The 27,291-nt window shown below is 38.9% G+C and overlaps 1 protein-coding gene and 1 long non-coding RNA gene across 5 annotated transcripts in view; both read right to left on the bottom strand.

Moving 5' to 3' along the window:
* The window catches only part of ptpn11b (protein tyrosine phosphatase non-receptor type 11b), a 42,789-nt gene extending 18,631 nt beyond the window's left edge, over positions 1-24,158 (bottom strand). For 2 of the 4 annotated variants that reach the window (XR_014871678.1, XM_085147124.1), the window contains exons 1-2: positions 24,013-24,158; positions 9,713-9,835 (exon numbers count right to left, since the gene is read on the bottom strand). Coding sequence is in view for 3 of the 4 variants with exons in the window: in XM_085147124.1 (XP_085003250.1) it covers positions 9,713-9,835; positions 24,013-24,026 (137 nt within the window). In the remaining variant the exon portion in view is untranslated. Of the gene's footprint in view, positions 1-9,712; positions 9,836-15,217; positions 15,308-24,012 lie in introns of those variants that run through there. The other 2 variants (XM_085147125.1, XM_085147126.1) reach the window with 2 other exon arrangements.
* Positions 19,453-24,006, bottom strand: LOC146494994 (uncharacterized). The gene is made up of 2 exons (XR_014871681.1): positions 23,051-24,006; positions 19,453-22,811 (listed from the first exon to the last, which is right to left on the bottom strand). It is a non-coding gene; the product is annotated as an uncharacterized LOC146494994 (long non-coding RNA).
* Positions 24,159-27,291: the final 3,133 nt, after the last annotated feature.

Genomic DNA, 27,291 nt, shown 5'->3' with positions numbered 1-27,291 from the left:
CACTTTTACACACGACCTACCGACTGAGATTAACAACAAGCTCGAAGAATACAAGGACATTAAGAAGATCCTCAAAGAACAAAAAATTCGTTTCCAGACACCATACCCAGCTAAAATGAGAATTCATTGGGAGAGCGGACCACGCCTGTACGTGAGTGCATCAGAAGCGGCAGAGGATATGAAGAAGCGGGGTTACGCTGTGGAGATGCCACGCTGCAGGGACGTCAACTGGGAACAGGTTTTCACCCGAAGCACACACTGGGAGAAAACGGATAGCTCACACTCCGAACGTGTCCGCGGAAGGCTTCGTGGATTTCTCAGACAATAAGTATAAACTATCTTGTGTTAGGCCTCACTGGACTAAGCGGCCAAAATACCTGTTTTGGCTCTGTAAGTACTGTTTCCTAATCTCAGTTTATTATAATAGAGGAAGAGGCGTTTAGCCTTTCTATTACATTTTATTTAAGATTTATAAAGAAATACCTCTACCATATGCTGGCATTGTACGTGTTGCTCCCGTAGGGTTTTTTACTTTATACCATTTTTTTTGCGTTAAACCTGTGTCGTGTAAAACAGACTATGTTGATCAGGACCGAGAGAGAGATACTTAAAATGCGCAGAGACAAGAGAAAGCTGCTAGATGCAGCGATGGAGCTCCTACATATGGTAGGATTTCTTCTCCAATATTGTAAGAATGGACACTATAGAATGACAGGGCACTATAAAGCCCCAGGAGTGGAAGTCAAGGTAACATATGTTCAGTTTTTGTGGTTATTTTGTTCTTATAGTTCTAACTATGTTCAGAGCGTCGACATAAGTGGTTGGAAATACCGGTATGAGTAACTGTGACTTTAGAGCAGCTTCATGGAATGTAAATGGACTTAACAACCCTGTTAAGAGGAGTAGAGTCATGTCTAAGATAAAGCGGGAAAAAATACAGATTGTGTTTCTCCAAGAAACTCATTTATCTCAAACAGAGCATGAGAAGTTAAAGAAGTTTGGATTCTCAAATACATTTTACAGCTCTTTTAAAACAGGTAACAAAAGAGGAGTTGCGGTATTGATACACAACTCCCTACATTTTGAACTTACCAGACAAGTAAAGAATAATGAAGGCAGATATGTGTTAATTCAAGGTAAAATAGAGGGCAAAATGGTAACTCTTCTTTCAGTCTACCTACCATCAAATTATGATTTGAAACTTCCTAAGAAAATCCTTGAATTGATCTCCTCGGAGTCTCAGGGTGTGTTAATATGCGCAGGGGACTTTAATACAATCATGCATAAGGAGGATACCTCTAATAATAAGAGGATTGTGACTTCACAGAGTAAATTGCTAAGAAAGGGCCTGGATGACTTGGGCTTATTGGATATTTGGCGAGAAATGCATCCAAAGCATAGAGATTTTACTTACTCTTCACCTCCCCATGCCGTATATTCAAGAATAGATCTCTTCTTTGTCTTTAGAAATGATAGACATAGGGTAAAAAGTTGTGACATAGGCACTAGGAATATGTCAGACCATTCACCAATTTATCTAACAATTAACCTAGAGACTAGACCAAAAAAAACTATATGGAGGCTAAATACAGGTCTACTTAACAATAAGGCTATTATAAAAGAGATAAAAACCGAAATAAAACATTTTCTAGAAATAAATGATAATGGCCAGGTAAATCCTAACATTTTATGGGACACCTTAAAGGCAGTTGTTAGGGGCAAATTTATATCACTAAGTGCAGCTCTGAAGAAAGCTAAAGAGAATCAGCTAAATGGACTTGAAAATACACTAAAAGATTTAGAAAACAGACACAAGAAGACTCAATCTGACCAAACCTTGAAACAAATTCAGAAAATTAAAAAACAAATTCTCGATATATATCAGGAAGGAGAAAAAATACAAATTTATGAGACAATCATATTATGAAACGGGACCAAGGGCAACAAAATTACTTGCTAGAAAACTTCGTAAAAAGCAAATGACGCATTCTATATGCTCAGTCCTTGATCCCCAAACTGGGAAATTACAAAGTGACCTGGAAGGAATTGACTTGGCATTCATTAGATTTGCCATCAATTGGCAAGTGTCAAAATGAATGCCTAACCAAACAGATTCAGAAAGAAGAATTGGAAATGGCCTTAAAGAAACTAAAAAATAACAAAACACCAGGTACAGACGGCCTGCCGGCTGAGTGGTATAAGGCATTTGAGGTGGAGGTGCTTCCAGTTTTGCTAAGGTCATTGAACTGGACATTAGAGAATATGTCCACCCCCCCATCATGGTCTGAGGCAATCATAACAATTATACCTAAAGACGGTAAGAACAAAACGCTGTGCAGCTCATATAGGCCGATATCAGTCCTAAACCAAGATTATAAGCTTTACGCCTCAATTATATCTAAAAGGCTAAACTCGTTCATTCCAGATTTGATTGATGAAGATCAAACTGGATTTGTTGGGGGCCGGCAAACCCAAGACAACATAAGACGCTCTCTCCACATAATCAATAATGTAAGAGAAAATAATCATAAAGCGGTACTAATTAGTCTGGATGCCGAAAAGGCCTTTGATTGCGTCAGCTGGACGTATTTGTTCTTGGTCCTAGAAAGATTTGGTTTTGCTGAAAACTCCATTAACAGTATTAAGACATTATATTCGATGCCTACCGCGAGAATCAAGATAAATGAACGAGTCACGGACCGTATAAAGTTGGAAAGATCTACTCGTCAAGGTTGTCCCTTGTCTCCGACACTTTTCGCTCTTTACATTGAACCTTTAGCACAGGCAATAAGAGAAAATAATAGTATTCATGGGGTCGTAGTTAATTCAAGAGAACACAAAATAGCATTATATGCTGATGATGTCCTTTTGTACTTGTCAAATCCAGACCAATCCATCCGGACCCTTTTAGATTTGCTGGGAAGGTTTGGGATGTATTCTGGTTACAAACTCAACATAGGAAAAACACAAATTTTAAGTTTTAACTATAGCCCGTCGAGTGAGGTTAAAAAATTTTTTTCTGTTGATTGGTCTCTGAAAGCAATTAGATATTTAGGAGTATGGCTGACTAAATCGTTAGATGACTTGTATAAAAAAAAACTTTGAGCCCGTGAGCCAAAAGATTAAAGAGGACCTCACCCAATGGTCAACACTTGTTTTTGATTTTAGCGCGAGGATGGAGGTCATTAAAATGTCAGTCCTACCCAGACTACTGTATCTGTTTATGTCTCTACCTATCAAAATCCCCAAATCTCAGTTCCATGACTGGGACAAACAAATATCTCGATTTATTTGGAGGGGGCGGAAACCTAGAATTAAATATAGCACATTATTAATCCATAAAGAGAAAGGCGGCTTCTCCCTCCCAAGTCTCAGAGATTACTACCTTGCTGCTCAACTCAAAATAATTATACAATGGTGTGATGACACTTATGGGGCCCGATGGAAAGACATTGAGAATATGTGTGGGGTCATTCCAATAAAAGCATTGATAGGAGATCAGAAGCTTGCAACAGCCTACCAGAAAGAACTGAACCCTTTCACATCTTTTACATTGCTTATCTGGTTTGAGTTAGTGAAAGAACTAAATCTAAGGAACCACATTCAAGTACTTAAGTGGGTGGCTTATGACTCTGAGTTTAAACCAAACCAATTGGATTTACAATTTAAGAACTGGTCACATAGGCATTAATGTATACTGTAAAATACTGGATAAGAATGGCCTGCAAAGTTTTCAAACATTACAAGAAAAATATGGGCTAGGAAAAAGTGATTTTTTCAGATACCTACAATTACGGCAGTATTTGTCCTCAAAAGTGACTAAAGAAATTAATACACAATCCAATGAAATAATTAATCTGATTTCACAAACATACTATAAGGGATGCAAGTCAGTTATCTCTAAACTCTACCAGGGCATATTGAAAAGTAGGGGAACTTCAACAGATTATATAAAGGGAAGATGGGAGAGAGAGTTGTCCTTAGTTATAACTTCTGAGCAATGGGACAATATGTGTGAGACTGCCATTTCAACCTCATCCTCTGCATACTGGCGAGAATTTAGTTGGAAAAACCTGGTACGATTTTTCATAACACCAAAACAACAAACACGAGGAAATTCTTCATGCTGGAGGAGCTGTGGGGAAACTGTTGCAAACCATACCCACATATTCTGGTCGTGTCGAAAACTTTCTAAGTTTTGGGAAGATGTTATATCAAAGATAGAACAGACTATAGGCTTTAAATCAAAACAACGGCCTGTCATAACATTTTATTTAGGAGACCTACCTGAAGAATTAACAAGCAATGACAAATATCTCCTGAAGATTCTTACTGCTGCTGCAAAAAAAGCAATTACTCGTAAGTGGCTCTGTACTGACCCACCTGTTCTGGACGACTGGTTGAGCGTCGTTGAGGAGATTCATAAAATGGAAAAACTTACCTTTTTGTTAAGGCTGCAAGCTAATATTTATACCACAAGATGGGACAAGTGGTTGAAATATATCCGAAATTAGAATGTTGTTTTGTTTTGTTTTTTTTAATTTAATTTATTTTTTCTTTCTCCTGTTTGTGCCTACTCACATCTATATAAACTTCTGCATGCCTCTCCTAAGCTGCTCTCACATCTGTAGATGTGCTGTCAATTCATGAATATAAAGTCATGTTCTCACTGCCAGAATTGCTTTGTGGGAAAAAGCTGTGCTTTCCAGTCGACTGCTTGTTTTGTTATTGTTGTTTTTGGTTGTTTGTTGTTTTCCTTTTCTGTTGTAAAAATATGTAAATCCTTTATTAAAAACTAAGTAATAAAAAAAAAAAAAAAAGGAAATAAAGAAATTTGATTAAAACTTCCAAAACACATCGGGTGGTTAATGATCCAGCAGTAGAAGACAGCAGTTACGTGCAAAGCTAGCAAGCTGGTGCCCATATCCTCAACGCATCATGCACAGCTACTCTAAAGACAGTCTCCTACTGCTGCTGAACACATGCGATCCACTCCAACAACTGAGAACTGTTTTTAATCTTCATTTTATCAGGTTCATTTACATGTAAAGACATTAAACGATTATTTTTTTTAAAAAATATTTAAAAACAAAAACAAGCATGCAGGAAAATCAAAATGAAAAGTCAAGGAGAATTAAATCAACTACATGTTTATTATCCAATTTAAATGCTAAATCAGTGTTAGTGTGCATTACTGTGCCACTGGACAGCTGTATTACAGAACATGCTACATGTTGATGCTGACTGAACATATTTAAAGGCTGTTTATATATGAATTATATATAAATAACAACGTGTCCTACCTGTGACCTGGAAATGCATCTTACTGAACAATCCATTTGATACATCACCTGTGATGTATACAAGAGGTGTGACAGATGGACTCTAAATAGAAAAGGATTGCTCAGTAAAGGCTGTGTAAGTCATTTAACATGATCCGCTGCAATTTTAATGCCTGTACGTTTCAGCGTTATGGTAAAAGATTCAATGCCAGCAGAGTCACAGTGTGTTGCACTTCAAATTTAACAAAGTAAATGTATCATCAACACTGTTAAGCTTATGTGACAGATCATGAAATCCAGCAGCAAGTTGCAACAAAACAATGGAAGGTTGAAGTAGCCATGTCACATAATTCAAAGCAACGTCAGTTAAAAAGAACAGATCAGAAGCATCGACTTCTCATCGTGTTAAATGCTCTACTCCTGCTTTCTCGTGTCTCAGACGGAAGGTGAGGAGAGCAATGTAAAAATGCAAAGAGGGGATAGCATACATGGGAGTACACTAACGCAGCGGTCCCCAACCTTTTTTGCGCCACAGACCGGTTTATGCCCGACAATATTTTCACGAACCAGCCTTTAAGGTGTCGAGGATAAATACAACAAAATAAAACTAGTACCGGTACCGAAAAAAAAAAAGATTTATTCATAACACACGTGAAAAGACCCAGGAAAACAGAGTTAACGATGAAAACGATAACAAAATAACGCTGAAAAACGATAAAAACCCTGAAAACCATACATTTCACACCTGAGCCTCAACTCTCGCGGCCCGGTACCAAACGACTCACGGACCGGTACCGGTCCGAGGCCCGGGGGTTGGGGACCGCTGCACTAATGCACCTCTATTTCAATGAGTGATTTTTGCTGTTTTTTTTCCACTGACCTAATAACCTAACATCAAATATAAAACGGGCAGTAACACAACTCATTTTGTTTATTTGTTTTGTTTTTTAAGCTCAGAGTGCAAACTAAACTAGGAAAGAAGGATTAAAAACATTTGTAACAACAACAAAAACACAACGCTATGCATGATCCAAGCTCCAGAGCAGCAAACATTACTGACCAATTTACCAAATTATCACAAAAATACAGAATATTTAGCTTTTAGTCAGATGACAAAATACATGTCACAGTAAAATTTTGTAAGTTTGATTTAAAGCTTGATTGAAGCTGCACCAGAATCCCCCTTTGCTGAAAACACAGACAGAGCACGCAACATGACAGTGCCCTTGATTATGCTATGCGCCGGTTTACATGGAGGGAACCAAGTGAAAGCACAAAGACACATGATTTGCACTTCCTCTACATCTGATCACCACATTGTTAAACTGCAGCTTATTAACAACCAGATCACATCTGTACAGTATTAGTCTCCATATTCTAGCCACACCACTGCATAAAAGTGAAGGTTTTATATATATATATATATATATATATAAAAAATGAATGAATGAAAGAAATGGACTACTTAAAAACCACATACTTAACCATCTGCAAGGCCTAGGACATAAATTATTGCTTGTTTGCCCTAAAGCTATTCCAAGCAATATTTTTCCACTAATAGATCCTGATACCTCTGAGAAATCTCTTTTAAAGTACACTGATCAACCTGAAGTTGATACAGTTTTGGCCTCTACTTCAGTTCCTCTTTATGTGTTTTTCAGTACAACTACACCCTATTAACCTGACTTGTAAAAGAAAAGAAAAGAAAAGAGACAAAAACAAATGTGTTCCAAAAAAAATGTCAGTATTTAAGCATCTTCTACATCTCGAGACTGTCCCAACAGAGAAAAAAAACAAAACCCACCATAGCAGAGTGACTTCTAACAACTGAGAAACCTGCCTGTCAACCTACATTTTCATAAGCAGGAAAAGATATCCAAGCTCAAAGACAACTGCTAATATTTGAGCATATGGACAATCATTTCTACTACTGGCAGTTCATAACAGCTATCACTGGGCTAAACAATAGCTGTACTTCCACTGCAATTAGGAAGGTGAAGAAGGAGCTGAGGAAGTAAGCATCAATAATTCACGAGCAGACAGCATCCTTGTGGTATTGTATATGGAAATGCTAAAAACGGCTCCGACAGCAGTCTCGGCTGTAGTGTCACTCTCTGTGCTGACCTGCATGTCTTTTTCAAACTTTTAAGTCTCCACTATTAACGAAGGGTGTTAAACCAGGCAATCTCATGAAGTGAGAAAGAACATTCATACAGAGACATGCTGAAAAGATCGTTTTCCCCATGCTGACTAAATATAGTGTGAATATTTTTCTTCTGCAAATGCAGTTAAAATTCACAGATTGGTATCCACAACAATAAATGGTGAAATGCTACTTGAACTTGACTATAAATAGCATGGATGCAGTGGAAACACATCTGAGTAAACCCAGGCTAGAATTACATAACATAGAGGCTTGAAGAAAATCCAGTCGCTCTCTGTGGTAATCTGCCCTGCAAAAATTCTCTCTTAAGATTGCCCTTAAAATTTCTCCTTGAGTTCTTTAGAGGCTATAAAGAGCATGAAAAATGATGGAGAAAACTTGACTAGACTTTTCTCCTTATAAAGTTTGCCTCGTATATAAATTAAGGCATAACTTTTTCCATCGCAAACTTTCCCCATCTTTGAATTTTCTGAAACTCTGAGCTGATTACATTTTCAAAACCCTCAAAGAGCTCTTATTAGCGTTTTAGACTTCAGAGAAGCGGCTATGTCCGACCCCCTCCTTATGTTCACACCTCGTGGAGCAGAGTAGATGGGAGAAAGGGGAGAAACGAGGAGATGATGTTCGGAGGGAAAGATAAGCAGGGAGGCAGGGATGGACCTCAATATTCATATAGTTATAGATGCCAAGACTGACTATTACGATAATCAGACATGAGTCATTATGGCCTTTCCAGGCAGCTACATTTGGTTCTCTCTAGGGGTTTTTTGTGCGATTCATCTAAAAATTAGCACAAGCTTGCAGTCATATTTTTGTAATAAACACAAAAAATAAACCTTTATTCCCATTTCCAATATTTTCTGCATTATTTAAAAATGTTTATGTTTTAGAGGAACTTCAAGTGAAACAATTCACTCAATTTCATACTTTGTTTTGTGTATTGCATTCAACATATAGTATAGTGAGATCAGTAGGTGGCAAACAAGTAGCTTTTTTTTCCCTTTAAATTGTCAAGTGTTTTTATTGTGAAGTTACACAGACTCTTCCTTGCCCTTAGTTCAAAGTGACCTACCTTCCGTAGCAGGTGGTGAGGCTCTGCAGCTTGGCCACTTGACCTCTTTGTGCATACATCTGTGTTTAAGTCTGTCAAGATCACAAGCTGCGGCTACAACTTACTCCACCGACCATCCTGTGTGTGACATTTACTACAACCTCACCGCAAACACAAACCACAGGCAGCGAAGGTCAAAGCCTTAATAGGCCCCTCACTCTTTAACATCTTTTAAAAGCCACTGCCTGTCTAACTACCCCGTTTCCCTTTCATCTGTTTTTCTACATTTCATTCTCCCTCTTACTGACTCACACACTCTCCCTTGCCTAATGTCACTATGCCAGCTACAGTCACAGTAACAAATGCGTCTGGGCTTTCTTCCAAGAGCTTGGCCGACTGATCCATCTCTTAAAAGCTTCCGTTGCCAAGGAAGAGCCACTCTTCAAACTCTCTCTTCTTCTGTCTCAGTTTGTTTCCTGCTCTCCGTAATCACCACAGCATGTAGTGCACAGTCTATTTACCAGAAACTCCACACCACACACACTACACTACACACAGTGGTTCTTAAAGAGATTAAGAGAAATAAGGCGTGAGTGACAAGTTTGAGTGAACACTTTTCTGTGCTTGTCTAACTCACTTTAGTTTAAGCCTGCTGTCCAAAATTAAGATTTTCTGGTTGTGTAGTGTCAAAATTGACAAAAATCACACCATGGAAAGTGTTATCCAACATGTTCTTAGAAACACTTGCGCAAAACAACTCCCGTTTGATACAATTTCTCTATCCACAGGCGAAATGTGGAGTCTCTTGCTGAGACTCTTCTCAGAAAAGCCTCGTCTCTCCTGAGAATTTAACGTCCTACATTTTTCAGACCAGTGCAGTGTTACGTCTTATTCTCAGGCTGAAAACTGACCAGACCAATTCTCGCTGAACTGAGCACCTTACCTTTGCACTCCTGAGGTTTGTTTGTGTAATTTCTGATCATGTGGTCACTCAGGCTTAGTTATTTTTAGACATTGCTAGATTGCCTTTAAATCACTGTGCATTTCCTCACTAGCCCCTGTCAAACACCATAATCAGTGTTTTCCATAGATAATCACTTGCCTCTCTAATCAACCAAGTAGCTTGTCCATATGACAGGAGACCCATGCATTTGAGGATTTAACTTGGTACTGTTGAGAACACTGAGGTTAAGTGGGGAGCACAGATGCGTTTACCTGACAGAGAGGGTAAAATCCCCCGGGTTGCTCTTGCTTGGCCGGGCCAGAAAACTGCCGTGGACTCCCCGGGTCAACAGGAGCTGCTCTGCCTCAATTCCGGTAATGTTGGGGTGAAACCACCTAAATATTTGTGCACAAAGAAATGGCAAAAAACAAATGACTAATCAGTGCATATATAACTCCCATACATATTCGAGTATTTTACATCAAAAACGTTGATGGACTTGCAGTGCTTTACCTCCATTGGTGTACAGACCTGTTATATATAGTGGTCATAATGGACGTACTGTAAAACTGGCTTTTGCCTACAACAGTTTATACAACACTGTACAAAAACTCTATTGATTAATTCAGCTATGTTTTTTTGATTGTTTTCTGCTATCATGACACTGGTGGACTAGCATACAGTGTGCCTTATTTAAAAAGTACACGTTCTTCCTTGATGAGTCAATGAATACATACAAACTGTATGTCCTGTTCTGGTTTGAAAAGGAAGGACACCAAAGTTTACAGTTCTGCAAAGCCAAAGCTAATAATTGCATGTTACTTCCTCTCTTGCCAAACATGACAGGCAAATATTTATCCCGACCATTTCTCAGGTACAGTTAGAAGAAAAATGATCATGAACAGTTTGGGTTCACCATGATTGCAGAATTGATTTCTAACAAGAATACAACATGTAGTGTGGGCTTCACTTAGGTGGCAATATGGAAATAGTTTGGCTGAACACAAATATACATTTCATGCTCCTTGAACTCACTGTGTAATCAGTCAGTGAGCACACTGGAAAAAAGTAAACTCTTGAATTTAGTGACTCAAAAAACCCCCACTAATAACAACCACCACCATCAGATGTTTCCTGTTGTTGCTTTTGAAACCATTTCTGGAATATTTTGATTAAACATGTTTCTTCAGCTTATGTCACATCATGTGAACTGGGTTATGTTCAAGCTTAAGAGTCCAAACATTTTCTTCTTTTATAACCAATGTGTACTTGAAAAAAAAAAACAAAAAACCTTTTACGGTTTAATTACTAGTTCTGTTGCTGATTACAAGGCCCTGAAGTATCCTCAAATTCCTCAAAGCATGATGCTTCCTCTATCATGCTTTGCATTTAGGATGAGATTTAAGTGTTAATGTGTAGCATAACTTCAACTCTCTCATCTGTTCATGGAACACATCCAAGAAAGGTATGAAATAATCCAGTTTATTTCTAGAGGTGTGATTTCCTTTGTAGGTTTTGTCTATCAAACATTTCTTATTCTGATATCGTACTGAATATTCTCCACTTGTAGACAGTTTGCCTTTTTCTTAGTGATTAATACGTGGGTTGTTAGAAATGCATTTGCAGCCTTTTGCAGTTGTGCATTTCAATAACGCTTCATCTAATACCTGTGAAAGTTGTGATCGATGCACCAAACCTTTTTGTTAAGGAAAGCAGACTTTATAAACAAATGAAAAATACAACTCCTTGTGTGTCATTAGTATTAAAGAGGCAGTGAGAAGGTAGTGCCGTAATGTCCCAGTGAGTGGCTGTAGATCAGCTGTGTGGATTTAAAGCCCATGTTTAAGCAGGGATCATTGGGTTAAACCTCCCCAACTACTGTGTGCCATTGCCGGCTAATCCAACGCACCACTAGCCATCCAGGACTGCATTATTGTATCAAAGTACAGAGAGCTGACAAAACTGACATGAAATAAAATAAATAAACAGTATTTTGTGGTCCATCATGGGTGACACAAAAAATTGCAGTGGTTCAGTGACATAATCGCTTTTATAAACAGGTTCCAAAAACCGTGCCGTTTTCAGAAATGTCAACACATTTGGCAAGAGCGTAAAAGCTCTCCAAACTTCACTGATAACAACGTCATTCTCTTCCTATAATACATGAAATCCATTTCTCGGCCCACAAACTACTAATACATGATCAGAGGTTGAGCAACGAAAACTGGCACACAGGTACAATCTCATCTGGATTAGATATTAAAAAAAACTTTCCAAAATGAGTATGAATCCTAAATTAAAAGGGCATTTCACAAAAGCGTCACATGACTTCAGGTAGCCAAGATTTTGAAAATTATTGAAAAATGGTGATATCACACGTCTTTGTCAATATATATTAATCTCTGCATTGTAGTTCAAGTCCCAGCAGACAATCTTTCAGTGCTATGTTGTCAAAGGAGACATTCAAGAGTCAAGTCCTCCAAGAGAAACAACCGTGTCAAAACAGAGACCTCGTTACTTAAAATAAAGTGAAACAGATTTATACACATGAATAAATTACTATTATTGTGCACATGATCTAGCACTTGGCAACAGTATAACCAAGACTTCCGGGCGCGACACCAAAGGTTGTATATTAATACTTTGAAAACCAAGTGCTCTTCACTCCCACTGCACACAGAGAATATGAATTGGACAATCGTTTAACTGCATTATTCCTGAGAAGATAATATCTGAAAGCTTTAACAGCGGGTGAGCATTTAGGCGTTGCTGTTTTTGTACACTGTATGACACAAACCCATGACAGTAGGATAAAAATAAAACTCATGTGTCAGCTCAGCAGATCTTGTGTCACCTGAGAGCAAATACACATGAGAATACTTTTGTGGTCACTGCTATTGCAGGGTCTGAATCTCAGCTCGAGTTATGCGACGCAGTGCTTTCTATTATTTTCCTTAATAACTTGAAACCACGGTAACAAGGATAAGTAAGCCTGCTCTTGGGGCTTTAGGCTTTACTAACTTGAGGAAAAAAAAAAAAAAGCATCAAATTTAATACATTTTAAAAGGATGAAATTCCTTTTATACACAGTCTTAGATATTGATTTTTATTTAAGTCACGAAGTGAAACTGACAGCATCTACACCACAGAGTAGCCTGACCTGCTTTGACAGTGGAGAAACATGAGAAGAGTGTGGGAGAGACAGGTGGGGTGAAAAGCAGACAATACAGGTGCAGGGGTAATGATGCCAAATGTAACACATGATAAATGACAGAAACTAACAACCTTGTTGTTGTTATTGCTGTGTGTGTGTGTTGGGCGGGGTCTTCAATGTAAACAGACCAGTATGACATAAAAACCTAAAATGTGGTTCATCTGAATTCATGTGAACAGAGACTCATGTCCAGTGAAAATGAGACCCTCAGCCAAGACCTGAACCTGACCACTTGCAGCTAACAGACCACACCAGCCATCTGACAGACATCTGACCCAGACTAAACCTGGCCTCCCTCTTTAACTTCACCAGGGGGCAAAGCAGCACTACAACACTTTCATGCTAGCAGACAGATCATAGGGGAGACTTTACAACTAACGTGGAAATGTTTACATGAGGATTTGTCATAAATACGTACAAGAGTACAGGGTGAACTGGACAAGGCATTCCTTGTAGCATTAAATATCTCTACAAGCCTATTGGGGATATTAAACATGGACAGACAGGAAATGACTCAAAGGCAGTGGGAGACTGATAAAAGTAATATCTGAAATACTTAACGTAGCACATTCATCTGGCCGAGTATTTTGTCTCCAGATAGCAAAAATATATATAAGTGACATGACAACTGGTTGTGTGTGAAGACAGCCAAAAACAGGAAAACTGTTACGGGCAACACAATAACGATATTCCCTTTTAAATATAATCAAACTTTCAGGCTAAAAGAGCCTATTGAAGAATTGTTGTTTAAGGTTCATTTTCATTTTTGCCTTTCTCCATACATGTTTGTCATTTACTGTTCAATTCAACAAAAAGTTGTTAGAACAAAACCTCAAAAAGACGGCCTAATTAACCAAGTTCTTTAATGTTTTTGGTACTGATGATAAAACACAACACTGAACTGTTATGGTTGAAATTAGTCCAATAGATTCTTTTTTAAACTTTTTTAAAACTAAATATATAAATAACAATATAAAAACTAACTATATACAGTTCTCTGTGAATTATTTAGGCAACTATAGTAAACATACTTTCAGAATCAATGCAATGACCCATTTATATGGATTAAATGTTACACGCAGGAAAGACAGCTAAGGTTAAGACAGCACCCAGTCTCGAGATTGATCGACTCTTCCCAGCATCTTTGAGAACACGTCAGGGGACCTCACTACACATATAGTATTTTCCACACAAATATTACTTGGGAAGGCTGTGCAAGTATGTATGGTGACTTATTTTAGGATTTTATTATTTTTATTTCTTTGGCCATCTAAGAATACAATGGATTATTTGGATAATTCCCCCCACCCCCACTCTTGTTTTGAATATTCAGCTGCCCCTCTAGTGAGTCTCTCATCCTACTGTTAGTCTCCAGCTTCACCATACTGAACTACAGCTGGTGACAACAGCCTTTATACTTCCCTGGGAATCCGCTTAGAGAGCAATGCTAACCAGCAACTGCAGCAGGCTGAGAATTGGTTTATATAAGGCTACAGAGGCTGTAGAGCAGAACAAGAACGACAGTTGCTGGAGCTGGAGGCCATCAAATGTAATGTAAAGTAAATGTAAGTGTGACTCACTTGACAGCTAAATATTTTTAATAATGACTTCAGAAAGTGCAGGAGTAAATATTTCATCTGTAATTCAAGTTTTCATTATTTTGTTACAAATTAGGTTCCTTTAATTTTAAAAAAACAAAACAAAAAAACAAAAAAAAGCCTGTGGTCTTTGAGTGCGCTGGTAATTTTCCTTTTGCCATGAGAGTAAATTATTTGCAAGAGCATTTAACCAAACATTTTTGTATCATATCACGTTACTTATTTAGGAATGGGAATAGTTACAAGCAGAGCCGGCCAGTGCCTTTAGGTTACTAGAACGAGGAGCCAATAACAGGTCATGGGTGTCAGGTGGTGGACAGATTTGTGGTATTGTTTTTAATCCTATGCAGATTTATACTGAAAATAAAATCAGTGGGACACAAATACCTTATGTCATTAATCCATTTCTAATCCATCAGAGCATGTCTGCAACTCCACAAGTTATCACAACAATAGAAATGGGCTGGACCAAATATCGCTGACAACAGAAGCAATTACAGCACACTGTTCACTGTGCCAGGTTTACAGAGGCAAGAGTTCACCTCATACAGGCCATTACCTCCCCCTCCGTTCTAGTACAAAACAAAAAAAAACCAAAAAAAACCCTAAAAACAATACAAAAACCCAAGACACAAACAATTTAACAACATTTGTAACAACTAGAGTGTACTTCTAACCTCTTAACTTCACATTGACACATTGCATCAGTTATGTCAAGGCAATATTGCATTTGTATGCACACATTAAAAAAAAAAAAAAGTTATTAACTGCCAGGTCTCCACATGCTTTCAAGTTTCCATGTTATACTTAAATTCTTTCTTCAATGTATTTAATTAATAAAAACTATAGATATAAAGGCATTATTAAAAGGAAGAGGATGTGCTAAAGCAGGGTTAGGGACATTCCTATTGAAAACAAAAAATAAATAATACAAGACAAGCTGAATGGGATCATTTCTGCCCTACCTCACCATTGTGGTCGAAGCTTGCCACAGCCCCTTGCTTCAGCAGCCTCAGAGCTTAGTAATCCAGCACTGGGCACTGTTACACAAGGGAGGGTGGGAGGGAGAGAAGGAGATATAGAGACGAAAGCGGGAAGGGTGTAAAAAAGTGTTAAAAGTGTTACTGGGTTAGACTGAGTGAGACAGAGACGACAGAAGTGGAGGGGGTGCTTTGTAAGAGTGTGTGAGAGAGAGTGAGAGAGAGATAATGTGCAGGAGGAAGAGTAGACAAGGGGGAGGGGGGGGCTTTAATCTGGGATTTGGATGAGCGTGAGCGGGCCTGATACCAGCACCCGTCAGTGCTATCAGCAGCCCCACGTCCCCACCCCCTCTTCCCTCCTTTGCCACCTTAGATGAACGTGACAGGCACTAGCTGACTGGTAAACCACCGTCTGCCATTGTCCCTTCAGTCTCACTTTCTCTGCCCCAGTTGTACCCTGAGAGGTCAGAGGGTCTCACGCTAAAGTTCACTCTGATCCTAAAGCTAATAGAGCCTTCTCTGGCTACGGGGTCCTTACCATCTTGTCCGAGGCTAAATACAACAGCTGTGTTGCCTGTGCCTGGAGATTAAACATGCCGTAGTTACACCAGATCATAGTTGGTCATCGCCAAGCTAAAGCCCTCAATCCAGCCAATTCAGCAGTATGCCATTAGCCTATTAATTTCGCATGGGTGGGTCAGGAAGCTTTACACATGAGTTAGAAAATAAATGCAGAGAACAAAAGCTGCAGTTCAACTCTTAACTACCTTACAGCAAATTTTAGATTGTACAACAATCTGATAGGACCTGTATAATCTGACTGAATCTACTTTAATTATTATCAGTCTAGTATCTGCAAATACTATTATGAAGGCAAACTACTTGGGGTTAAACAAATAACCACCTAAAGAGTGACTAATAAAACAAAGCACCTGTAACCACATAAGCTGCTTTGGGAGTTTGTGAACAGAGCAAAGTAGGAATTTGTCTTTGGGATGATCTTTACAGTGTATGTGGGATATGCAGTCAGAGCTATAAATGTGTGTGCAAAAACTACACACCATGTTAGGGGTTAGGTAGTCTAGTAGAAAACCACTGAGAATCAGAGCTGCCCAATTTATCTCATGAGATCCTAGTACTACTTTTCTTCTGATGCCCATAGATTCATGTTAAGTTTGAAGATTTAAAATGTACAAATGAAAGCATTAAATTACAGGCACACTAGCAGAATAATGCGCAATAAAGAGCAAAATTATCTCCTGATCACAGCTTCTTACATACCAGAAGTATGTCAAATTGTAAATATCTTTCCAAGGGCCACTTTAAAACTGACAATTAAAAATGTTCATCTTTATACTTTATGCAATGTTAATTCCCTGCTTTAAAAAAAGAAAAGAAAAAAGTATGTAATGGCCACATTGATACAGTAGTACAGCACACATCTAAACTCGAGACTACTTCAAAGCAACTCCCCTCCTAATGAAAAACAATGGCCCCAAAATTATGTTGTTTAAGATTAATTTATATAGGAGTGAATTCTGAGAAATCTTGAAAGCAAACTCAACAGCATGCCGCGTCTATAAAGCCTTATCCATATTCTCTACCAGCCTCGGTTCATGACTACAGGAGTGACTCAGGGCTTTCCAAGAATAGGATTGCCTTTGACAACCACCAGACGCCCCATTTCCCTGCATCTGGCCTTCGGCAGTGAGGAGAGGAGATACAACACAATGAGAATGAGATTTCAAATAGTCTGGTATATATCTGACGAGATGTCGACAGGAAAGTAGAGGTAAAAAGTGGTGGTACTGTGGGAGAGACGGGGGCAGCTGGGAGCTGCAGGTTAAGCCTTGGGCAGCTTGTGGGGAAACAAGCCTAGTGTGCATCCAGCCACCACTCTATCCTCTTACATAATGTCTCAAGTTCAATATAGGCTATTTAAAGCATGCCTGTCTAGGCCTGCTGACAAAAAGGTGATATACTTAGTAGCCACAGTGCAGCATGAAAGCCTCTGCTAGGACTATATTGGTCACAGACAAGCCTGGGGTGTGGATTTTGGTAACACTGCAGTTATTTTTAGCCCAGCTGATGATCTGGAGTATTTAGATGAAGTGAAAAACCCACTTCAATAATTCCCTTCTGCGTAGAACAAGTCCTTTCAGTGTAGTAGAAAACGCAGAATAAGAAAAACTGTGCGCACGTATGAATGAAAAAAACAAAACAGCAACGTTACTTACACATACAAGGCAAAACATAACTCACTGATTACAAAATTGCCTGTTGTGATAAGCAAAACTTAAAAATAACTGAGGGCAATCATAATTCTCTAAGCATGAAAAACCAAGTTATACTGTAGCACAGGGGATAGAGTTGTGGCTTTTACATCAACTAAATAGGACTTGGGAAGCTCTCGGTAAAAGCACCGAACATTAGTGGTTAATCAATAACTTGTGTTTTTTTCCACAGACATATGCAAGCCTCTTTTCTAAACCATATAGAAATCACAGAAGCAGATATGGAAGGCAATTACTATAATCACTAAATGCCAGATTTGTCACTGAACGGCAAAAAATATGTAGAAAAGGCGATTCTAAATGCCTCGCTTTTCATCTTTAAATAACAAAATGGTAATATAAAATGGTTTATGAGATATTCTCTCTCACGCTACTATAAAAGCAAACAAATTTAAAGGGGCTTAACAGTTTATAAGGTACTGCTCACTGGCTTGCTTTAGGCATTTATTCCAGAGGAAAATGTTATCAATCACAAGCTTATCATTTAATGCAAATGCAGTCTGTGCTGATACTTTGCTTAGATTTTCTGCACCTCATTTTACTATGCAAAACCCAGGGAATGCTAGTTTAAATGTAATTCATGTTTAAGACCTGTAAGCTTGAAATAGGTTGGCGGTTAACACTACATAAATTATATTGCACACACGATTTTGTGCATGTTTTAATCCACATTTCCTAATGTTCTGCATGTCTAACACACTGCAGGATCACTTGGCTGATAAGAAAATTGGTAACTGGTTGATATGCTCAGTTTGAAATCTGTCCAAATTAAGACAAGCATAGCTAACACGGCAGCAATGAACAGACATGTGGCATTTGTCTTTCTATCAAATCCAGTTTGCTAAAATGTCAGTGTGAAAAGTTATAGTTAGATGGTTAATATTAGTCAGAGGGGAGTCACTGACTAATCTTCTCCAGCTTACCTTTTACCAGAGATAGCACTTTTTAACTGAACCATGAGATAAGCGTGACTAATATTCAAAGTCAGCTATCTACAGAGAGAAGTGGTAGCGGTGGTATTAACCTGATCAAAGCTGAGCTCGGATTTGCACAACTACGAGTCTGGGAGGAATGAGGCTCTGATATGTTAGACATCAAATATTTAGCATTTACCTAAAAAAAAAAAAAAAACATGTCCCTTCTGCTTTTTAAGCAGGTTACCCTTAAACGTGGGATTCAAAGACCATGTAAAGCTGACATGCATGTAATGTTTTGTCTAGTGTAGTCTATTAGCATTGTTTTGCGCCTAAATAAATGAATAAAATAAAAGCATGTATCTGGTTTTAAAGAGAAAAAAAAGTGTGTTCAGAGCACTCATGGAAATGTTGGCAGTGCTATCTTATTCCTCCACATGGGCTGTTGTTTTCCTGTCGGCTTATCGAAAAAACTGACTCACTGTTCTCAGCTGGTCAAATGAGTTTCAGTGACAGACGAGGTCTGTTCCATAAACAAAAGAGGGGCAGAGGTGGTTTCCAATAGTGGAAAGAGTTTGCAACACAGACGCAACTGGCAAAACAGAAATGGAAGTGCGATGTAAAGTGATTCATCATTACATCTTTCTCTGGGCCCACAGTTATGCTGAACTCATTACAATGCCTTGTGATTGTTAAATTTATGGTACAGTCACAATGAGGGACAGTACAGATTGTTCCTTTATGATTTAACCGCCACAGACCTGCAGTGAAATAATAACAAAATACATGGAAACTCCGGACCTCCACAATATTATGATGAACTAAAACCCTTCCTGATATGGGGTGTCGGAGTAATATCATCAACAACAGAGTGGGTTGGTTAGATGGCACGTATTGTAGTATTGTTCCCCCGTGGTATTTCAGCCCAGGAAGTTCAGAACAGAGCTGCAGAGCAACAGTAATACACTGCAAAAACTCAGAATCTTAGCAAGTATATTTGTCTTGTTTCTAGTCAAGGCAAGGCAAGGCAAGTTTATTTGTATAGCACAATTCAACAACAAGGTGATTCAAAGTGCTTTACAGAGACATATCTAGTCAAAATAATCTTATCACAAGACAAAATGAACTAAAGGGTAACATCCCAGTAAGATATATTAACTTGTTTTTAGACAGTGGATCTTGAAACTAGAAAATTTTCATTGTTCTATTGGCGGATTTTTCTCTTATTTCAAGCAAAAATATCTTGTATTAAGTGAAAAAAATCTGCCAATGGAACAAGTGAAAATTTTCTAGTTTCAAGATCCACTGTCTAAAAACAAGTTAATGTATCTCACTGAGATGTTACTCTTCAGTTGATTTTGTCTTGTTTTACGTGTGATGAGTTTATTTTGACTAGAAATAAGACAAATATACTTGCTAAGATTGAGTTTTTGCAGTGAACGTAGCTCAACCAGCAGCAAGGCAGAGATAAAAAAACGCTTTAACCTCAGTGCTTTCTTCTCCTTCCTCTTAGCCTGGTGGCATTGATCTCTAGAGAAATTGGACTTCGTTGCCGCTAGTGTCCGCTAACTAACAATTGTTCATTATGATTTTTGCTAATGTCTGTAAAAATGCAAGAACTTGGCTGCATGAAAAATAATGAACTTGAGCCTAAAAACAGAAACAACAGCATTTTTTTCCCCACCCGTGTCGACTGAAGAAATTAACTGGCTAGCACTACTGAAATTCTAGAGCATCACTAGACACAATCTATCCAAAACCAATTTAATCCAGTAATCCGAAGCATATTCAGTGTTTGGGATACGAGTTAATTTTTAAAGTGAGTTACCAAACTATTACTTGTCTTTTGGTTCTATTTTAACTTGCAGACGTGGTTCATCTACTTTAAGTCTCCATGTGCGCACACGTTGTTTGGTTAAGCTCTTTATGTGTTTATTCAAAACCAAATAAATAACGAGGGGGGGGGAACATCAAACTGAATGGACTCGCCAACATGACCGCAACAGTTTGATAAATAGATAAGCTACTTTTCCAAGTTTACCATAGATTTCAATTTTACTCGACTGCTTATGCAAAGCTGAGACAAACACTGCACTATTATAAACAAAACTGTGCACGGTGTGTATATTCTCATACCAAGGTCTAACTAGAACTACAAGTGCAAGGGATGCAAGTGCTGCAACATCACCACCGCCATATTTTATTTAAGCAAAAGTTCAACTGTAATGGCTAGTAAATAATATATACTGAAGCATATAGTAGCAGTATGGAACACGAGCTAATATGAAACAAAGCATTAGACGGTTGGCCAAACAATGAAAAGGCAAACTGTGCACAGCTTTAACTCAAGCATGTTTCCACAGATCAGAGCAAATTTATCTTGTAGTGGCGTAGAAAATTATTCATGCTTTTCTACCTGAAAACCTGCGTAACTCAGCTTCAAGCTGTTCAGCCAGACTTCTGAAGAAAACCAGTTGTAACTTCCTGCTTACCAGTTTCTTTTAAAAGGCTACTCATGACCTATAAGGCTTTCCATGGCCCAATGCCAGAGTACAGTAATGAACTCTTAATTCCTTACTATCCAAAAAAAAAAAGCCTCTTAGATCTGCTGGGCTAGTTCTGCTAGCCGTTCCAGAGTCCACATTAAGGTCAAAGGGTGACACAGTGTTTGCTGTCCTGGCACCTCCACTTTAATGCAGTCTTCCAGTTAGTACTCAATCTGCCGACAGAGTTTCTGCTTTGAAATCCTATCTTAAGACGGTTTTTAAACACACTTGCCTTCTTGCTTGTCAACAAGTTTTCTGTTTCCACAATACACCCATAATTTTTAGTTTCTTTTTTTATTTATTATTCTGCCTTTTGGATGTTTTGTAAACTTATTTTATATGCTTAATTGTGTACTTGCATATTGCTCGTGTTTTTTCTTTTATTTCACTGATGGTTGTTTCTTACCGTTATGCTGCCTATGGACAGCACTTTGTGTTTGCAGCTTAGAAAACTGCTGTACAAATGAAGCTGGCTGTTCCCTCATTTCCCAAGAGGTCGCCACAGCGGATGGATCTGCATGTTAGCACAGATTTTCTGCCAGATGCCCTTTCCAACACAACCCTCCCAGTTTGGGACCGGTGCTAGTAATACACTGACTCATGCCTCCTCATAGTCTCGAACGTGGAATCTTTCAAGTGTAAATACATTTTCTTCATTTTGAAAGTCCATCCATCCATTTGCTTCCGCTTATCCTTTTTCAGGGTCGCGGGGGGCACTGGAGCCTATCCCAGCTGTCATAGGGCGAAAGGCGGGGTACACCCTGGACAGGTCGCCAGTCTGTCGCAGGGCTAACACATAGGGACAGACAACCATTCACACTCACATTCATTCGCACATTCACACCTAGTGACAATTTGGATTATCCATTTAACCTATCCCCACAAGCTGCATGTCTTTGGATGGTGGGAGGAAGCCGGAGTACCCGGAGGGAACCCACGCAAACACGGGGAGAACATGCAAACTCCACACAGAAAGACCCCGGCCTGATGTTGGAATTGAACTCAGGACCTTCTTGCTGTGCGGCAACAGTGCTAACCACCGTGCCACCGTGCATTTTGAAAGTCTGCCACCAATTTAACATGATCCAACCTATCAGTCAACAGTAAAAATCTAGCTGCCAACATTGCATTTTCTTGATTCCACAACAGCCATCATGGGCAAACGAGGGGAAAAACAAAAATGTCAGCAGTCACCTTGTATAGAAAAGCTGTTTCCCCATCTCAAGTCTCTTATAATAGATTAATTTCTCGATAGTATGTGAAATGCCTCAAAAATAACCATAAGAAGAAACTAGAGAGGCATTTGCATACAATAAACCCATTTGTTTTTATAGCCCTTAGTACAGCCTGCCTGCTGCAGCACTTAAATCTTCCTGTCTCAAGCCAGAAAAATCATTCAGGAGGATCTACAAATCATTACTAGTCCACAGATGTACATGTGACCTATATTATGCTTTTGGGTTGTTGTTGTTTTTTTTTTGTTTGTTTTTTTTTTTTAAATAATACACTGTGACATGTCTGACTCAGTATTAATTCATGGAAAGCAGGCAATCCTGTCACCATCAAACAGATTAGACTATAAAAGTCGCAAAGATCGTTACAGACAAATACTGTCAGTAAACTAACAACACACATGTGTACAATTCATGTACACATTATTAAATCCACTTAGTAATCACAGCTGGCAAAACTTAACCTTTTGTTAGTTCTTTTTCCCTTCAAAGTTTAAACACAGCATTTTGATGAGCAGTTTCCTTACTGGTATCTGTCTATGTTTTAACCCAAACTCCCATTTGCTGTCGTCTTATTTCGTTACCTTTTCCACCTCTGTCAGGATGGCATATTGTGATCTTTGCACGGTACCAACTCTGAGGGAGTATAGCAACAATTTCCTATATGTGTGAAGCCAATTTGTCTTATTGTGGACTGAACAACACCCAGATCTTTAGGAACATATTTAGCCTTTTTCAGCTTTATGAATCTTTTCTACAATCCTATGAAAGTGCTTCACAAGAACTGCACACCTTCCATGCCTGTATTTATAGGAAAGGACACCTCTAGCACAACTGGCACTTCCAATCTCATTAATTAGAACACCTGACTCCATGTAGCTTTTAGAGAAACTCTTAAAACAAAAGTTCACTTATTCTTCCTCAGTCTGCACTGCCAGTTATTACCAAGTGTGTGCTGGTATGTGTAATTTTAGTTTATTCAGACTGGCTCTGTCTAGATTTGAGACTTAGATAAAGATCAGACCAGATTTTATGACTAACTCGCATAGAAATCACAGTTACTCAAAATGTGTCATAGGTGTTTCTTGGAATTCTGTAGTTTTGAAGAGTACCTGAATACTCAGGGACTCAAATTTGTGGTCACCCCAAGCTGACATAGCTTCATTTGATGGATTACATTCACAGGACACTAAACCAGTTTATCCCACTGCGCACTCGGAAACAAAGAGCCATGAGTGAGGCCATAAAATATGCGTTGTAAAAGACTTGCGTGAGGTGTTAAAAACTAAGGCAAGTGTTTGTGATAATATGAAATATAATAAGGATTTATCAATAAGGATTTGCTTTCTCAGAAACAAATGGAAAAAAATTGTAGTTCTAAAAACAAAATGAAAATGTGAATTACTACAACAGCCTGGAAACAGTGAGGTCCAGGCTTAGGAGCGTTATTTAACTGTAGCAGGTCACCAAATTTGATATAATTTCCAATTTCTTTTAAACATTTAAGCATTTCCAGGCGGGTTAGAGCAGTAAAGTCGGTCTTATATCTCAGAGAAAACTCACATTTAAAACACAAGCCTATAATAGTTTCTTTGTATGTAGTTGGAAAGGCGAGGCATCAAGTAATAACGGGGTCTGTGGTACGGGGGGAAAAAAAGTTTAGGCGCCCTGCTCTCGAGCTGGCTGTCTCTCTATCGCTGACCGCTCGTGCAGTGATAATCTGAGAAGGCTCGCGCGGGCTGTGAAATTTTACAGTGGGATTAGTGACAGTTTAAAAAGCAAACTCCAGCTCACCTGCGAGATGTCATAGCAGTCTCTGAAAGCTGTCAAGTGCCCTCAAACGTTCCCCTTCTGGCTCCGCGGAGTTGTTGTGAACACTGAGAGGATGTGTTGAACCTGCGTGCTGGGCTACACATAACTACCGACACGCCTTCCGGTTTTTACCTTCAAAACAAAGGCCTCATTTAAGGGACGGGGGCGTAAAAGGGAAACCCGGAGCGGATTCATTTTTATGTCAGGCTCTTGAACGAATATTACTTTTGAATTGCAATTTTATTTCGCCTTAAAAAACTGAGATTTCAAGCTTCCACTTTTCTTGTTAAAAAAAAATCAAATGATTTATTTATTTATTTTATTATTTCTACAAACTAATTCCGACATTGGTTTGTAGGTGTTTCTTTTGGGGGAGTAGATGTAGAAACTTGTGTAAATGTGGTGCACACCAAACGTCATACTTTTCTCGCCTGACAAACTCCAACTTGATGTAATTTCAAGATCTTTTAGCCCCAGATTACTGTCTGAATCTTATAACCAAAATTAGATCGTTAAGCCCTCACTTCTGATTGGCTAAACCCGTGTGCGAGTTAAAAAAAAAAAAAAAACAACTAAAAACTGCACACCTGTGGCTACTTAACTTAAAACAAGTGGCGTGTTTGCTGCTGTCAGCTGTCATTTCTGTCGCCATAGCTGCTTGTGCTAACTGTTAATGTTTAATATAATTATCAGTAGGAGGATAGTGAAGCTGTAAAGTAACAATATAAAACAGATTTTTTAAACAACTTATTAGTAATCAACCTCTTTTGTCTGCACAATTGTAAAGCTCAGCTACTGTCTTTAAAGATAAAGCTTATCTATTTGTTTAGCATTAACATACAGATATACACACATACATAAAGAATGGTAGTGCTGGTGGTGCAGGAGTGGAGTAAGCACTGAGGCAGAGCAGCATTGACGTCACCAGCCTGTGGTTATCAGTGGAGGTTAATCTACTAGGGATGGATGGGCTTATGCAATTGTCTGTGAGCTCACAGGCTTCACATGTATGGATTTGCATTTCCACTGTTTGACCCAGTGTTCTGCTGCAGCCTGCAGACAAACAGAGATGATAGAATGGGAATTTCTGCTCTCTCTGGAATTTCTAGTAGACGTCTCTCTCTCTTTGCCAGGTGCTGTGTGCTTCAGGCTGTATGAATGGGTTTAAACGCAGTTTATTGTTTAGGTGCGGTGATCAGTTAAAAATTATCCCGCCGCATGATGGGGAGGACATTACCTAATGATCGATACCTTGGTGGAAATTCATGAAGACGCTGAGAAATAACTTGTTTTAGTATTAAAATTGAGCGAGAGAGACTTGAAAAACAAAGTCATTAGCATTTATTGGCTGGGATGCCCTTTGTATATTTTGTGCTGCACCTCCAGGCGCATATTTTAGTAGACAAGTGGTAGAAATTGACTTTGGCTTCTGCATGTGTTGGAGAACACGATCAGTCAGGCTTGAGATTTATGTGTGATTTGTGTTGGGAGGTATTACAAATAGCTGCACTCATTCAGTTTTTATCACCCTGCAGACCCAGTGTCCTGTTGAATCTAGAGGGGGGTGTAAATGGACCTGAGAATACAAAGCCCAGTTTCCTCGGGGCCTGGAAACCAGGATGTCCCCTCTACCCTGAGGCGGCTGCTTCTATATACTAATGACCTTTGACCCCCATTTTTGCCTTGAGACTTGCAAATCTGCCTGCACACAGATTGGAAGAAGTCTGGAAAGACAAACAAAGAGGTCTTATACTGAGAGTGGTGCAACTGGACAGCTGGAGCCCAGTCAGAGATAAAGAACTTTTATTACCATGTAGACATTAAAAAAACCCCAACAACAACAGAAAAACACAAACAAAACTGTAACCTTGGTGGTGGGAAGCCTTTTACACAGAGGGAAGAAGTGTTCGACTATGTCCCAAAACACAAATTTAGTCAGGATTTTTCAAAGAACAGCCTCTTCCATCATGCCATGGTGTTTGGCTTAGGTATGATCTGATGAAATGCGTTCCACTCTGACCTTTGAAGAAGCTGCACTCCCCAACATGTGCTTAAAAAAAAAAATCTGAAAATCCTCTGTCTACCTCCAAAGCTCTTGCTAAACTCAGCTCTTCTCAGAGCCACTCGGTTTCTCAACACATTCATCAAAATGAGCTTCCTCCATCTCCTCGTTTCAGTGAATCCCGTCTCCCTAGAAAGGTTTGAGCTGAAACTGTCCACGCCCAGCTCTCTCCTACGTGAGCCACCCGGGATCATCATTTAATTCCTTGTGTACATGTTCTGTTTTGTTTTGATTTAATTCCTGGAAAGAAAAAAACCCCCTTTAATCAAACTACTTGCAGTTATTAACTCGAAAATGATCTTTCCCTCAGTAGGATCCCTCACTGGGCAAAACTATTTCATCCACAGCATTTCATATAGTTTTAATTAACACAAGATGCGGTGTCTTTCTCTGTCATTAGCGAGGAATAAATTAAACTCATTAAATCTCGAGCTTAATGAAAATGCTCGAGACTGATTTGGGATGCGCTGAATGATGTATGAAGCTGTGCGGCAGCTACTTTTTGTTCTTTTTGAATCTGGGACTTTCAATTAGCAGCAGGCCACCGCAGACTGCTGTTTGATGAGTTGAATTATAAGAAGTAAATATCAGTCTAGCCAAAAAATGTTGTTTATAGGCATGTTTACGAGCGTGTTTTTTGCTTTAATTGCTCTTAAAAACTGCTTGGCTTTGGATATTTTGAATGTGAGCAGAAGCCTCTCGTTAACACAGAGCTGTGATTACCTCAGTTTGAGGAGGAAGACTAATGATCCTGAGATATTCAAGGTTTCCACTAAACTGCACTTAAAATATTTTAAAACTGACCTGTATATGGAAATACCACAAGCAGCCTGAACCACTGATAAAGGCAGGACGGATCCATGCTTTCATGTTGTTTACACTAAATTCTGACCCCAGTCATCCAACCAGCCAACATTTTTCCAATCTTCAAATGTCCAATGTTTTAGAGCCCATTTGAATTGTATCCTCAGTTTCCTGTTCTTAGCTGACAGGAGTGACACACACTGTGGTCCATCTGGTCCCATGTGCTGTGTTCAGAGATGGTCTGGTTGTAAAGAGTGGTTATCTGAGTTACTGTTGCTTTCCTGTCAGTTCAAAACAGTCTTGACCCTCTCCTCTGACCACTGGCATCAAGACGGCATTTTTGCTCATAGAAATGCTGCTCAGTAGATATTTTACTTTTTTGGACAATTCTCTGT

This window comes from Neolamprologus multifasciatus, chromosome 20, assembly GCF_963576455.1.
Source record: "Neolamprologus multifasciatus chromosome 20, fNeoMul1.2, whole genome shotgun sequence".
In the NCBI taxonomy this organism is placed as follows: Eukaryota; Metazoa; Chordata; class Actinopteri; order Cichliformes; family Cichlidae; genus Neolamprologus; species Neolamprologus multifasciatus.
Note: the sequence above shows the minus strand (reverse complement) of the source record. Positions and strands in the feature narration are given on the sequence as shown.